General features: G+C 40.9%; 1 protein-coding gene across 1 annotated transcript in view; it reads right to left on the bottom strand.

Annotated features, from left to right (window-relative positions):
- Positions 1-830: 830 nt before the first annotated feature.
- kctd12b (potassium channel tetramerisation domain containing 12b) overlaps positions 831-11841 on the bottom strand; it is a 29188-nt gene continuing 18177 nt past the window's right edge. Inside the window, exon 2 of the mRNA XM_017685733.2 lies at positions 831-2034. Within this exon, the coding sequence (XP_017541222.1) occupies positions 1523-2034 (512 nt within the window). The 3' untranslated portion in view covers positions 831-1522. The remainder of the gene's footprint in view (positions 2035-11841) is intronic.

Genomic DNA, 11841 nt, shown 5'->3' with positions numbered 1-11841 from the left:
TGACCCAGCTTTGCGCTGGGAGACCAGCCAGCATACTAATACAAACCGGGGCTTGATGCCCGTCATGGAAGAAACAAGCTGATGAGGCAATACTTACTGATGAGTTGCAGTATCGGAGAGAAACACAGTGGATCTTGCAATTGATTGACCGTCAGAGATGGGAAAGTTCACGTTCTCTGAGGCGCTTGGACAGGAATCAGAAAGTGCCTCTCCTCCAGCCTCAAAGGGAGTTCTTTTCAGTACTTCTGAGTAAGTGAGCAGCCTTCTCCTGAGGGGTGGTCCTCCTGCACTGAGCTTGAAGCTTGCCTGTGGCTCTTAACCTTAAGTTCTTCTTCTCCAACGGTGAGGAACAGCTGACTGTTCCTTACTATGCAGTGGTCTGCAGATCAACAACCTCAGTTTCTGAAAGTGGAGGTCAGGCCTGCAGGGTTTTCAGTCTGACATATGGCCCTTCCATAATTAAAATGGAAAGAGACTGCAAGGCAGTATCTGTTGGCCAGTTCAGAGAATGACGGCTAAAGAACATGAAGACATTCGCAAAATCATATAACCAAGATTTAGCGAGATTTACTACATTTGTAGTTTAGTAATAGTGCAGAAAATATGGCTGGGCTAATTACTGCCTCCGCTTTCAGTCTTGGGGAAGTGAAATAATGAGCCTCCTTCATTTGCTTTGCTGTGAGATAATGAGTTTGCATCAATTATTCTGCCGTGAATGATCTTAAAAAATCAAGGGTGATCGATCCAACCACCGCAGGCTCTCACACTCTGAGATGTTACTCTGTCACATAAATGTGGTGTTATTTTCAGAAATGCACCGAAGTCCATTCTTCTATGACAGCACCATCTTTTTATCGATGGATTGTGGAGCTTTAATGGAAGATGTTCAGTTAGACAGTGCGATGGAGAACAGTGTTCATAACGATTACGATATGTACAATGATCCTGTGACAAGTTTAATCAGTTCAGTGTAGACATGCAGACATTTAATAGCACTTTAAATATTATTTGCCTTATTTAGCTTAATTGCAGCGATACTACCATCTACTCAGCTGTCGGCAATGATTTGCAATCAGCGAATGGCAGTCAGAACGGACCACAATCAGCACAATGTCAGTCATACTCCCCAACCCCTCCCGCTAAACCCCAACCCCTCTGGAAAGTAAGAAATCAAGGTTGTTAAGTAGCATCAGGTTTAAAAATAAAAATCAGAACCATCAAAGATTTGCAAACTCACAGTATCAATTAAGACTGTCTTACAAACCAGACTGACTACTTTAAGTCTTTCCACAATCTCTCTTGATTGCGTCTCCAAGCTTGTTGTTTTAGTGCTTTAAGTTTTTGTGGCTGACATAAAAGACGTCACCAGTAAAGAACATGTAGAATATAACAACATGCTTCTGTCACCCATATATATGCACGGTCTCTCCTGAGTATATATGAAGGTGGTTTCTGTCTTCAGGAAGCCAATGACACTGAGGTTGCATTGTCTCTGCAGCATTAGCCTCTGGTTGCATGAGAGTCAGGCATTGTACTTCTTCAGAAGGTCATTCTGCCAGGTCCTCTTGCGATCGGGGAAAAGCTTGGGGATGCGGATCTTGTGGAAATCCTCAATGCACTTCTTAAGCTCCTCCTCCATCATCTTCCTCTCCTCTTCCTCTGGATCCTGAGCCAGGGGTCCACCGTTCTCCTTGGTGGCGACAGGACGGGGCAGAGTCTTCAGGGCCAGAGTGGTGGGCCTTGCGGGGCTGATGGTAGGTATTGGAGGAGGGCTCAGGGGAGGGTTTAGAGGGGGGTTGGGACGAGGGTTGGGAGGCGGCGTTGAAGGATCAAAAATTGGTGGTGGAGGTGGTGGGAGTGGCAGCTCAGGGCTGTCCTGGTTTGGCAGAGGTTCTACAGGGTCCAGCGGAGGCACGTCCTGCAAGTCTGGGTCGGCATCGGAAATGACCTTGCATTGGTCCTCTGTTGGCTGATCATCTGGCTTGTCTAGAACTTCAGGGTCACATGTATTTGGTGGGGATGGAGCTTTGCCACCTGTCGACAGACAAAACAAAGCGATGTAGTAATTGGATTTACTGTTAATGGTCAATGGTTAAAAATGGGAAAGAATTCAGGAATACTTCTAGCACTCTTGGAAGCACTGCCAGGGATCTGACTGCAATCAGGTTGTTCCAGCCTGCTCACCCCGAGCCAGAACAGAATTTCAATGAGGTTTCTCAGAGTTTCTGAGAGGTACTAGTACAGTACCAATAGAGTACAGCAACGGAACCAGATTCAAGCCGCTGGCATTGAGCAAATGATAACATCCTGTGCCGTGTGTTGATTTCCTTAGGCTTCTCAACGTAAAAAATAAAGAGCTGAATTATTCTGTGATTGTGTGAGAAACCAAAATAACATGAACATGAGTGAAATAGAAAGGGGGAAGAAGTATGCAGTGGCACAGAGGCTGGGGTTGTTCCCAACGGACCGCAGCTCCGTTTGAACACGGATTCTAGGTGGTCAGGGAGACTTCACACGGAATACTTGATTGCATTCTCCTCTTTTTTGTTCATCTTATCAAAGTGTTGTCACTGGCACAGCTGGCACAGAAAGAAAGCGCTTCGAGAGCAGCTTTGGGATCAGCCTGGCTTCTAAGAGTGAGCTGGCCACTGGGATTGAGGTGAGTGTAGTTTGGGCTGGGAAAAGAGGATTGGAGGTCTACCTCACAAAGAGAGTGAAGCACGAAGAAGAAGCTGGTTGTGGGTGAGGTGTTAAAAATGGATAAGGAGGAGTTTGAGGACAAAAAAAAAATGCGGTACCAAGCAGTTTAACCATTTACTTATTCTGCATTTTTGAGAAAGAAAACAAATGTACAGGATAAAACTTCACACATCTGTCACCTTTTATTGTTGAACCAAATTCTTTAAGCAGTTGAATTCCTATCTATTCCTATCTTGATTGCGTCAAAGCTCTCGCAATGTACAGATATGAGCATATGCTTATTCAAAAGACGATCACACGTGAATCCAACAATAAAAGCAGAGCCAAGCGTGTTACTGAGTGACAGAGTTCCAGTCCTACCTGCTGATGCATCTTACTACTGCGAACGTGGCCATGCTTGCGTCTACATTGCATCACAACCAAATAAAAAAATTTAAATGCATCACTTTACCGTGAGCTCATGATTCCACAACGTTTACAACAGTTAATATTTCCATTTAAAAACGATCCACGCAAAAGTCCCCGAATGAATCCGTGTTGCGACCAAGCGAGAGTCCAGTGTTAACGGCTACCAAACTAAACTGTGCTTTGGGGCTAAAACGTCTTAATAGTTTTTGTCACGATTGGCCCCTCCCAGTCCTGTCCATGTGCGTTTTTGTTTTGGTTTAGTCCAGCCCCTTGTTTTGTAACTCCGCCCCTGATTGTTTTCACCTGTCCCTCGTCTTCCTGGTGTGTACTTAAGCCCTGTGTTTGGCCTTGGCGTTTGCTGGTCTTTGTCCTTGCCCTGTTTGAATCTTTGTCAGCTGTGTTGGATGTTTTGTTCTGTTCAGTTCTAGTTTGTCGGTCATGTCTGTACCTGAATCTCTCCGTGTTGGCTATATGAACCTGGAACGTTATGACCCTGATTTTGGATTTGCCCTCAATAAGAGTCGCTTACCTCCGCACTTGCGTCCGCTAGATCGCTCCGCGTCACAGTTTTAAGTACGCGAGGCTATGTTTGGACGTTTGGAGCAGTTTTGAAGACATTCAGACATTCAGACACCTTACATGCAAGCCAGAGAAATACCTTTTACATCAAACATTAGCCTGCGTAAAATCTCAAGGGGTACTTTAGGCAAATAATTCAGGTTGAAGGGGTTCGGCTGACTCAAAAGACTAAGAACCCAACGCTCACGGAACAAACACTTAAGTGTGGCTTTTTTTCTGCAGATACTGGCAAACAATGTCAATCTATAAAATATTAATATATAATGTGCTGTAACTTTTGCACATATTCTTTTATTCCCCTCAAAATGTTAAATTCAGCACACTGTAAAAAACGAGAGGTCAACTCAACTTCAAACGATACAGTAACTGATTACATGGCTTTCCTTGAGTCGACCCAATGTGAGGACACCAGAGTTCACACAACTCAAACTTCTTAGTTGAGTCAAAAACTCTCCCAGCTACTGTTTCTAGGTCTGTGACTCATTTAGACAAACAAACTGAATGTGTTTTATACTCAGTTTCCCCACTAGCTGGCGCTCCATCTAGGACCAGCTACAGCAGTGATGGGATTCAAACTCACAACCTCCCAATATTGAGATGAATCGTTAGACAGCTGCACCACATGAGACGATGCTCCTCTTCCAATTTAAAACAGCAAACATTTTCTCCAGTGAATTCAACTTTTGTAGACACAAAGTCTGAGCAGCTGAGTGGTGCAGCTGAGTGGTGCAGCTGAGTGGTGCAGCTGAGTGGTGCAGCTGAGTGGTGCAGCTGAGTGGTGCAGTTGACTAATTCATCACCCCAACATTGTTGAGTGTATGAGTGTGAGCACCAGCGATGCCATAGCCATCCGTAAGTGCATCTCCAGAGAGGAACGAGTCCTGGCTGGTGGAGAAACTGAGTATAAAAACAAGTTCACTTTATTCACGTCACCTGAAAAAATGAAGGGAAGCGGCTCGTCTCACACAGTAATAGAACAGACTATTCCAGCGCTGACCAGCGTCCACGGGTATGTGAGTGTGTGTTTGTGGGTGTGTATGTGAGTGTGTTTATGAGTATGTGTGAGTGTGTGTGTGAGTATGAATGTGTGTGTGTGTGTGTGTGAGTGTGAGTGTGTGTGTGTGTGGGTGTGTGAGTGAGTGTGTGTGTAGTGTGTGTGTGTGTGTGTGTGTGAGCGTGTGTGAGTGTGTGTGTGAGAGTGTGTGTGTGTAGTGTGTGTGTGTGTGTGTGTGTGTGTAGTAGTGTGTGTGTGTGTGTGTGTGTGTGTAGTGTGTGTGTGAGTGTGTGTGTGTGTGTGTGTGTGTGTGTGTAGTTGTGTAAGGAGTAATTGCGGCTCCTGTTGGACGGCAGTGAGGTAGACAGTGAAAGCGCAGTGCTTGCGTTCATGCGCATCTCCAAAGCCCCTGGATGGCATTGTAAATATAGGCCGACGGCATTTTTCCTCTGAATGTGCGGCCGAGTTTCAAGCACTCGTTTTCTCCAAATCTTATAATGGCAGCGTGTGGGTTTTTGCAGGCTTTAGTCGTGGGTGTGTGTGTGGGGGGGGGATTTTGAGTGCCAGTGGAATTATCTAGTGAAAGGAGAAGGTTGGGGGGGATGGGCCACAATTCTCTGTCGAGGCTTATGGAGTAAAGAGGAAAATACTCTTCCATTTTCCTGTCACTCTGCTGAAATATGAACATGCTCTCCAGCATCTTTTGCGTTTTTTTAATCAGGCAGCCCATCTGTTGTCTGTGGCACATTCTTTTTCTCACAGCACCATGATTACTGCTATTAGCAAAACTACTGTCACCAGATCAGGCCATCGTTTACAAGCGTGTGTGTGGAGAGTGCTGTCAGCGGCTGCTTTTCAACATCAGTGCTCCAAGATATAAAAAACTTTGCAACAGAAATTTTGACTCATTTCACAGAATGATAGTTTCACATCAGAATCATCGAATCATCATATGTTTGACCCACACCGTGTTTCAGAGCTGTAAAAGCACTGATTTAAACAGGATGTAAAAAATTGATGTATTACTGGCGCTTTGAAGTTTTTTCATCACTAAGGTCAAAAGGAAATAAAACGCTTCTGAAAAGTGGAACAAACTGTCATTTTAACTGAAAAAACAAGAAAGCATGTTACAGGTTGGTATTTTAATTTTCATTTTGTGAAATGTATAGATACTTCATTTTCTCCTGAGTAGTCCTGAAATACCACAAGGGAGCGCCTGTAACAGGAAGCGAGGAGGCGGATAGTGATAAGCTATCTTTTATTGAGGGCAAATCCAGGGTCGTGGTCAGAACAGTCCAAGGTCAGATGGCCAACCCGGAGAGACCGAAAGACAAACATGACGAACAGAAACACGGAATCCAAACAATGCCAAAACGTCGCACTTCAAACAAAACATACAAACAGCACGTCAAACAATACATACATCAAACAAAGACCAACAAGAAACTCAGGAAAACACAGGGCTTAAATACAAACAGGGATGACAGGTCGCAGGTGGAAAACACAGGTGATAACAATCAGGGGCGGAGTAATGAAACAAAGGGGCCGGACTGTGAAGAAATCAAAACAGAAGCACATGTCAGGACCAAAAGGTAAACAGAAGCACATCTGGAGACTGGGAGGGGCCAATCGTCACAGCGCCGTTGGCATTTGGGTAGTGTTTCTTCTGCGTATTTTAGCACAAGGAAACCCACACCAGCAATAACGCACAGATGGAGGCAGTCAAGAATGTAAGAATGGGGAGGGAAATGGTTCACGACCCAATGGCAAAGCTTCCTGTTATTTAATATGTGATTTAATCAGCTTATTATTATGAAAAAAACAGGCTAAAGATAGTGTGCAGTAGGAAAGAAGGTGCTTCATTCTGTTGCTGCCATTATATACGCCGTTATATACGCCGTTATTCACGCCATTATATACATCATTATATACGCCGTTATATACGCCGTTATATACGTCATTATATACGCCATTATATACGCCATTATATACGCCATTATATACGTCGTTATATACGCCGTTATATACGTCATTATATACGCCATTATATACGTCATTATATACGTCATTATATACTCCATCATATACGCCATTATATACGCCGTTATATACGTCGTTATATACGTCGTTATATACGCCGTTATATACGCCATTATATACGCCGTTATATACGTCGTTATATACGCCGTTATATACGCCGTTATATACGCCGTTATATACGCCGTTATATACGCCATTATATACGCCGTTATATACGTCGTTATATACGCCGTTATATACGTCATTATATACGTCGTTATATACGCCGTTATATACGCCATTATATACGTCGTTATATACGTCGTTATATACGTCGTTATATACGTCGTTATATACGTCATTATATACGGCGTTATATACGCCATTATATATTCCATTATATACGTCATTATATACGCCATTATATACGCCATTATATACGCCATTATATACGTCGTTATATACGCCGTTATATACGTCATTATATACGCCGTTATATACGCCGTTATATACGTCATTATATACGTCGTTATATACGCCGTTATATACGCCATTATATACGCCATTATATACGTCGTTATATACGTCATTATATACGTCGTTATATACGCCGTTATATACGCCATTATATACGTCATTATATACGTCATTATATACGTCATTATATATGCCGTTATATACGTCGTTATATACGCCATTATATACGCCGTTATATACGCCATTATATACGTCGTTATATACGTCATTATATACGTCATTATATACGCCGTTATATACGCCATTATATACGCCATTATATACGTCGTTATATACGCCGTTATATACGTCATTATATACGCCATTATATACGCCATTATATACGCCATTATATACGTCGTTATATACGCCGTTATATACGTCATTATATACGCCATTATATACGTCATTATATACGTCATTATATACTCCATCATATACGCCATTATATACGCCGTTATATACGTCGTTATATACGTCGTTATATACGCCGTTATATACGCCATTATATACGCCGTTATATACGTCGTTATATACGCCGTTATATACGCCGTTATATACGCCATTATATACGCCGTTATATACGCCGTTATATACGCCGTTATATACGTCATTATATACGTCGTTATATACGCCGTTATATACGCCATTATATACGTCATTATATACGTCGTTATATACGCCGTTATATACGTCGTTATATACGTCGTTATATACGTCATTATATACGTCATTATATACGGCGTTATATACGCCATTATATATTCCATTATATACGCCATTATATACGCCATTATATACGCCATTATATACGCCATTATATACGTCATTATATACGCCGTTATATACGTCATTATATACGCCGTTATATACGCCATTATATACGCCATTATATACGCCGTTATATATGTCATTATATACGTCATTATATACGCCGTTATATACGTCATTATATACGTCGTTATATACGCCATTATATACGCCATTATATACGCCGTTATATACGTCATTATATACGCCATTATATACGCCGTTATATACGTCATTATATACGTCATTATATACGCCGTTATATACGCCATTATATACGCCATTATATACGTCGTTATATACGTCATTATATACGTCATTATATACGCCGTTATATACGCCATTATATACGTCATTATATACGTCATTATATACGTCATTATATATGCCGTTATATACGTCGTTATATACGCCGTTATATACGCCGTTATATACAACAATATATACGCCGTTATATACGCCATTATATACGTCGTTATATACATCATTATATACGCCATTATATACGCCATTATATACGTCATTATATACGCCGTTATATACGCCATTATATACGCCATTATATACGCCGTTATATACGCCATTATATACGCCGTTAACAGTCAACTGTCTGGATTATAACAAAGTGGAAGCGATTGGGAACGACAGCAGCTCAGCCACGAAGTGGTCGGCCACGTAAAATGACAGAGCGGGGTCAGTGATAATGTTATTGATGGAGATGCAGGCATGCAAATGCACTTTTTGAATTTGCACAGGATTAATGTCTCCTAACATGCAATAACACTGTTATATTAACTGCCCTATGTTTATGGCCTCAAGTTATAAGGGGTCCTGTTGGGGGTGCAAATTTGGTCTGACAATTTGTAGGGGGGGTTGGGGGGTGGGGGTAATGTTAAGTCGCTAAAACTTACAAAGAGCAATTCAAGCATAAAACAGGTGCACAACGTACACCTGAGAGATTACACTTAACATTTGATGCTTTATATGTCCATATACAATATATATATATATATATATATATATATATATATATATATATATATATATATATATATATATATATATATAAATAAAATGATTAATAGAAATAATAATATCATACATATTCAGTATTGAGATTAAACTTTGTTGACTATTCCAAAATGCATGTTTTAGCAAAATCCTCAATAATGATAAATATGATGTAGTACAAATTATTGTAATTATCAAATTATTGTAGTACAGTGAAGAAGTGTTGAAAACAATTTGGATTGGTGCCTTTTCTTTTCTTTTCTTTTCGATTCTTTTCTGACTGACTAAAACTAAAGGAAACAACAACCTATTTGGGGTTTCAAACTATAACTGACAACTATAATCACTGATTTCTGACAGCTACATACTTTTATGACAACCAAACGGCCAACATTTTCATGCCTAGTTTCTCTACCAACCCCGCCACAACATCCCTCTCGCCAATTTCATTCTTATTATTATTATTATTATCATTATTATTATTTTTATTATTTCTCTCAAGAATAAAATTTAAAAAGAAAATCTATTTTTTATTTATTTCATTTATTGCTTCTTTATGTTATTTATGTCCTTAAAAGAGCTTTTAATTATGCTATTTTCTTTTTTAAAAGTTTTAATTAGTCATTGTTGCATATAAACTAAATCAACTGAAGCCGGTCAGTTGGAGGTCCCCATTTAGGCTTAAGACCCCATCATGTTAATAAACATCTCACCACATCACAGTGCAGCGTCTAACCCATCACTACAGCTCATCTACAGTGGAAGCTGTTACCATATTTTTACCCCTAAAAATCTCAGACTGACTACAAACTAAGGCTTATTATTCAGTAGCTACAGAGCCTTCAGTGCAAACTGGCCGAGCTGTTCTCAGATTACAGTGGTGAATGCATCTCTGGGCCATTTAAGGGATGAAATGAAACTTTTGCTCAGTTTGCTTTAATTTCCTGTGGCAATAAAAAATTCTTGGAAAAAAATTCTCCTGGAAATGAGTGAAGAATAAGACGACATTCTCAGCCAGAGCGTTCTTTCAGGCCCCCGTCTGCAGGAGCAGACACCCCAGCGCTCGGTTGTGTAAATGAACGCCTGGAGAGCCATGTGAGAAGATCTTCAGTTTCGCTCTCGCTGGCTAAGAGCCGTGTGAGGTAACCTTGAGTGGGATGTGGGAAGCTTTTCAAAGTAAAAACTGTGCCTATTGTCTCTATGGTTACGCCTCATCATCGTGGAGCCTTGCAGTCCTTTTTTATGTCCCCCCACTCCTTCACCCCAATGACTTAAGAAAGTGCTTTGAAAAGACAAACGTCGAGAAACATTAACGTTCTGTACGTATTCAGTTTGAGAATCGACATTACGGCATCACAGGTTAGAGGTTTGACCATTGATGTACATCACGTCACTGCTGTCGGAAGAAAACCTCGCATCTCCAAAATTCACTTTTAGTCCATTCATCATGAAATTTACACGCAGTCTAAAGATCAACGGGTGTTTTCAAATTATGTCAAAAACAACAAAAATAGAGATAGAAGGTTTTGTGAGTGGGCTTGAGGGGGAACTGAAAGTGTTTATGAAAGAAACAAAGTGTGAGGAACCGAGTCTTCAAGTCATTCAACGTGAATTACATGTCTTGTTGCCATCAGGATTCGACCTTGTATCTTTATTTTGTCGTTTTTGTTTGGTCTTGTTGATAAATAAACCAGTCATCTTTCTGCAGGGCAGACATACCAGAATAGAGATCGACCAAAATATTTTTATTGACTGCTGTGTGAAATGTCTTGGCTCTGTGTTGAGCTGCTAGTGAGCAATGAGGATGTTTGCCAAAAGTATGTGGACATCCCTTGTCATTATTAAGTTTTAATAGCTGTGTACAGTCAAGCCTGTAGCCCTGTGATCTCCAAACAAACGCTGTCAGTAGAGTGGGTCATATTAAAGAGCCCAGCGGACACGGCGCTGTCATAGGTTGCCACCTTCACAGTTTGTGATATTTTTGCCCTGCTAGATCTGCTACAGTCAATTTAACAGCTTAGCTATGAAGCTGTAGACCACACAGATGAACAGATCAGCACCACTCAGGGCTGAAGCATTAAAATCACCTGTCCAGGTATTTATACAGTTCTGGTTTACTTTCTCTATCTTAGACTCAAATCTGCCATGAAGGTGTGGAGAGTTCCCTGGGACAGCTCAGTTTCCTCACATCTGAAGTCTGACTGGTTTAACCATCGGGTCTGTAAACAGAGACTAGTATCTCATATCAACAGCTCTTTATTAGCTCTTATTCTACTTTAGGAATAACATGTAGGTGGGAATGGGAACCGAGCTGGCTTGATTTCCGTCTTATGTGGGATCAGACCTCGAAGAATCTCGCTCATTAGTTCATTCTTTTTAAACCCAGGACTGACTCGACACGGTACTTGACATAAACTGCACATTCTGGGACTGTATGTCCACATTGTCTTATATGCTGGAAATTCCTATTAACAAAAATCCATGTCTCTGTTTATTAAACCTTCACATTAACTCAAAATTGATTGAACTTTGCAGGTCTAACCGCTGCTAAAAAGACACAATTATACACAATTGGATTAATCTGAATGTCTCCATCGCAACAATGGTTACTATTCTACTATCATATTGTCTCCCTTGAACTGCAACAATAAACAAAGCAATCAGCTACAATATTGATGCTGGATGCAATTAAAGACATGGTTGGTGTGGAAGAACCAACCCTGACCTCAACCTCATTCCACACATTTGGCTGACGCTCTTATCCAGAGCGACTTACAGTTTGATCATTTTACACAGGAAGGTGA

The sequence above is a fragment of the Pygocentrus nattereri genome, chromosome 8 (assembly GCF_015220715.1).
Source record: "Pygocentrus nattereri isolate fPygNat1 chromosome 8, fPygNat1.pri, whole genome shotgun sequence".
Classification (NCBI taxonomy): domain Eukaryota; kingdom Metazoa; phylum Chordata; class Actinopteri; order Characiformes; family Serrasalmidae; genus Pygocentrus; species Pygocentrus nattereri.
Note: the sequence above shows the minus strand (reverse complement) of the source record. Positions and strands in the feature narration are given on the sequence as shown.